At 41.2% G+C, this 4,882-nt stretch overlaps 1 protein-coding gene across 1 annotated transcript in view; it reads left to right on the forward strand.

Moving 5' to 3' along the window:
* LOC107676744 (dynactin subunit 6-like) overlaps positions 1-4,882 on the forward strand; it is a 13,617-nt gene that overhangs the window by 6,557 nt on the left and 2,178 nt on the right. The window contains exons 4-5 of the mRNA XM_016471407.1: positions 2,691-2,779; positions 3,574-3,621. Of these exons, the coding sequence (XP_016326893.1) occupies positions 2,691-2,779; positions 3,574-3,621 (137 nt within the window). The remainder of the gene's footprint in view (positions 1-2,690; positions 2,780-3,573; positions 3,622-4,882) is intronic.

Here is a 4,882-nt window from a genome sequence, read left to right on the forward strand (position 1 = left end):
CTTCACAGATCTTGAGTGCAGGATGAGAAACAGTAGGGGGGATGGAGGGGGAGGGTGTTGATGGCTGTGCTGTGAGACGGTCGGAGTGGGTGTGGGGTGTCAGACCAGGCTTTTGCTTTTCAAACCTGCAGTAGAACTCGTTCAGGTCTTCAGCCAGTTGTTGATTGGCCTCAGTGCTAGGGGATGGGGTCTTATAGCTGGTGATGACTTTCAGGCCTTTCCACACTGATGTGGGGTCGTTGCTTGAAAGCTGTTTTTTTAGCTTTCCAGAGTAGTTTAACTTTGCCACTCTTATCTCCCTATTTAGTGTGTATTTGGCCTGTTTGTTCAAGGCTTTGTCCCCACTCCTGTAGGCATCCTCTTTGGCTTGGCGAAGCTGTTTGAGTTTTGCACTGAACCAAGGTTTGTCATTGTTAAATGTTAAAGAAGTCCTGGTGGGAACACACATGTCCTCACAGAAACTGATGTAGGATGTCACGGTGTCAGTATGCTCATCCAGATCAGTAGCTGCAGCCTCAAAAACACTCCAATCATTAAGTTCGAAGCAGGCCTGTAAATCCTGCTCTGCTTCAGCAGTCCATCTCTTTACAGTTTTTACTACAGGCTTAGCAGATTTGAGTTTCTGCCTGTAGGCTGGTAGAAGATGAACCAAACAGTGATCAGAGAGTCCCAGAGCTGCTCGGGGGACAGAGTGGTATGCATCCTTTAAAACAGTGTAGCAGTGGTCCAGTATATTGCTGTCTCTGGTGGGGCACGTGATGTGCTGTCTGTATTTAGGCAGTTCACGGGTGAGATTATCTCCGAGAATGATAATGAGAGAGTCCGGATAACGCTGCTCTGTGTGTGTAATTTGATCAGCCAACAGTTCTAGCACCGCGCTCAAACGCGCATCAAGAGGAATGTACACACTCACCAGAATAAACGAGGAAAACTCCCGCGGCGAATAAAAAGGCTTACAGTTAATAAAGAGAGCTTCCAAGTTTGGGCAGCACATCTTCTTTAAAACTGTCACGTCTGTAAACCAGCCTTCATTGATATAAAAACAATCCACCACCTCTCGTTTTCCCCGACGACTCGGTGACGCGGTCGGCGCTGAACAGCTGGAAGCCCATTAGATGTAACGCGCTGTCCGGGATGGCTCCGTTCAGCCAGGTTTCCGTGAAGCAGAGCGCAGCGGAGTTTAAAAAGTCCTTGTTTGTGTGGGTGAGGAGTTGTAGTACGTCTGATTTATTTGCAAGGGAGCGGAGATTCGCCAGATGAATACTCGGCAGCGATGTCCTAAAACCGCGCTGGCGGAGTTTCACGAGCGCGCCAGCGCGCTTTCCTCGCTTGCGTCGCCTGGAGCGCTTGTATAGGAACGCAGCTCCTCCGACTAAAATGTCCAGTAAAAACATCTGAATGCTCAAATGTCGGCAGAAAGTTATTTGGTGTGCTATTTCTGATGTCCAGGAGTTCGTTCCTAGTAAAGCTGATCAGGAAAAATTGCTTAAGACAGGACAAACAAACAAAAAAAGTACAAGTACCAAGTAGCGACAAACCATGGCTGCCATCCCTTATGTCCAAGAGTTAGTTTTTAGTGAAGCTGATCGGAAAAACGTTGCTTAAGACAGGACAAACAAACAAAAACAGTAAAAGTACCAAGGAGCAACAAACCGAGGCGGCCATGTGCAGCGCCATCTTGAATTATGTTGAATTATTCAAGAAGGGGGTCTCAAAAATAGCCAACAAATATTACTTTACTAACTTATTAATTTTAAGTTAAATTGTGGTTAGTTGGTGTAATGTCTGCTAGAATGTAAAAAAAAACAAAAAAATGTTTGTGTTCAATTCAGTGTTAAATAAATAAAAAAAATTCAGTGTTAATAAATATTTTTTAATTATTGTTTTTTAATTGCTTTTTTTCTATGAAAAGCAAGACAAAACAATAAAAAGCACATTTTGGCTATTTGTGACCCTGGAGCACAAAACCAGTCATAAGGGTCAATTTCTGAAATAAATAATCTTTCCATTGATGTATGGTTTGTTAGGATAGAACAATATTTGGGTGAGATACAGCCATTTGAAAATCTGGAATCTGAGGGTGCAAAAAAATCTAAATATTGAGAAAATCATCTTTAAAGTTGTCCAAATGAAGTTCTTAGCAATGCATATTACTAATCAAAAATTAAGTTTTGATATATTTACGGTAGGAAACTTACTAAATATATTCATGGAACATGATCTTTACTTAATATCCTAATGATTTTGGGCATAAAAGAAAAATTTATAATTTTGACCCATACAATGTATTGTTGGCTATTGCTACAAATATACCTGTGCTGCTTATGACTGATTTTGTGCTCCAGCGTCACATATAATTTATGCATAGTGAAAAACATTGGCAAAATACATGTGGGAAAAAAACACACAAAAACGTGTTGAGTTTTGGCTTTGGCCAGGACTTTTCCTTTCGGTGCATCCCTAATTCTGAATGAATCCTGAGATTTCTGTTCTGTCCTTTGAAAGATCATTCAGCGTTTCAAAAACGTTCAAAAAGACTTCATGAAAGTAAAATGGGTTGATTTAATCCAAGTCTTCCTAACAGACACAATCACTATATAATGAGAGATTTAATTTATTACTATGAGCAGATGTTATTTTTGTATAAATGATGAGATGTATGATGACAGAATCCCGGTGTTTGTGTGCAGTTTTCCTGAGAACATCCTTCCAGACGCCGAGGACATCGAGCCCAAGACCATGAGCATCGGCTTCAACAACGTCTTTGAGGTCGGCTGCGGTACGTCTGCGTTTCTTCTGTTTCTTCTGCGTTCTTCTGTTTCTTCTGCGTTTCTTCTGTTTCTTCTGCGTTTCTCTTCTGCGTTTCTTCTGCGTTTCTCTTCTGCGTTTCTTCTGTTTCTTCTGCGTTTCTTCTGTTTCTTCTGCGTTTCTTCTGTTTCTTCTGTTTCTTCTGCGTTTCTCTTGCGTTTCTTCTTCTGTTTCTTCTGCGTTTCTTCTCTTTTTTTTCTCTTTTCTGTGTTTCTTCTGCGTTTCTTCTGTTTCTTCTGCGTTTCTTCTGTTTCTTCTGTTTCTTCTGCGTTTCTCTTCTGCGTTTCTCTTCTGCGTTTCTTCTGCGTTTCTTCTGCGTTTCTTCTGCGTTTCTTCTGTTTCTTCTGCGTTTCTTCTGCGTTTCTCTTCTGCGTTTCTTCTGTTTCTTCTGCGTTTCTTCTGTTTCTTGTGTTTCTTCTGCGTTTCTTCTGTTTCTTGTGTTTCTTCTGTTTCTTCTGCGTTTCTTCTGTTTCTTCTGCGTTTCTTCTGTTTCTTCTGTGTTTCTTCTGTTTCTTCTGCGTTTCTTCTGTTTCTTCTGCGTTTCTTCTGTTTCTTCTGCGTTTCTTCTGTTTCTTCTGCGTTTCTTCTGTTTCTTCTGCGTTTCTTCTGTTTCTTCTGCGTTTCTTCTGTTTCTTCTGTTTCTTCTGCGTTTCTCTTCTGCGTTTCTCTTCTGCGTTTCTTCTGCGTTTCTTCTGTGTTTCTTCTGTTTCTTCAGACTCAGCATGAAGCTTCTGCCGGCTCAATCTAACTTGAGTTTGTTTCTAGTGTCTCAGGCCTTAAAAATCGGGGACAACAACGTCATCGAGTCTAAAGGTGAGCGTCTGAAGCATGTCGACGAGTAACGTGTGTACAGTGATGTGTTTAATGTGTGTGTGTTGTAACGGTGGTTGTATTGTCCCAAAATATAACAAAAATAACAAACACACACACAAAAAAAACCCTATCTGAAGCGGGAACTGAACCCGGGTCACCCGTGTGATGACGCTGAATCCTAACCGCAAAACCACGTTTTGTTCTTAACGATGACTGCACTCAGACTTTACTCGACTCTCAGACCGAAAGCCTCAAACATACAATCGGTTATTAATGTTTGGGCACCAGACAAGTATATACCTGCCACATCTTTATATTAATTTCATTCATCCCTGATAGCACATCAGACAAACAAAACCATCCACTACATACAAAAGAGTTAACGATAGAACAAAGGCAACAATACAGGAAAAGTTGTATGCAACTTTCTTTGTTTTTAATGAGGTATCGTTAATATAATATGGACACGTTTTTAGATCTCTAAGCACCACAATTCCACTTAAAAAAAAGAAAAGAAAAATAATCTTTTTAAATATGCAGAAATTAATGCAATGAATGTATGCGTGACTGCGATTAGAGCAAACACTGACTAAGGTCTGTCGTGCTGCTGAGTGGTTTGTGATTGTAGCTCGGTATAGCTTCGCTTTTCTGTTGAATCTCTATCTTACTATCACTCGCTGTTGTTTAAAGTGATAAACTATAACTTAATTCCCACCATATTTCTGATATTATCTATCAAACTAATCTGATTTTATTTTAAAACTACGAGTGCAGCACGCGTGCAGCGTGTTAGCATTGATTAGCCGGTTAGCTTGTCATTTGCGTCTATTGCTGTTTTCTTTTTTTTCTCTCGCTCCGTTTCTTTTCTCTCTCGCTCTGTTTTTGCACGAGTTCATCAAACAACAGTGGTAAGTCAGAATCATCCATCAATCACGGTGAGTAATGGCTTCTTCTCCTGCTATTGTTGTTTGCACCGCTTGCCACATGTATAGTTTATCTCTCTCTGTCGGTGACGAGGGATTCACGTGATAAATGCAGGGAAATAGTTAGGCTGACAGAGAAGATTTCAGAATTAGAGACACGCATCCAAACTTTAATTGAGGACCGTAAGAATGTGAGGGCTCTAGATACGGCTTTGGATGCGACAAGCTCAGGGAGTCCTGTACATTGTTCTGTTCCGGTTACAGAGCCTCCGCAGCAGGGCGACTGGGTGACTGTGAGGTGGCATAGTCGTGGGTCAAAACACCGCTCTTCCATTCTG

The sequence above is a fragment of the Sinocyclocheilus anshuiensis genome, unplaced genomic scaffold (genome assembly GCF_001515605.1).
Source record: "Sinocyclocheilus anshuiensis isolate Anshui unplaced genomic scaffold, SAMN03320099.WGS_v1.1 scaffold2186, whole genome shotgun sequence".
In the NCBI taxonomy this organism is placed as follows: Eukaryota; Metazoa; Chordata; class Actinopteri; order Cypriniformes; family Cyprinidae; genus Sinocyclocheilus; species Sinocyclocheilus anshuiensis.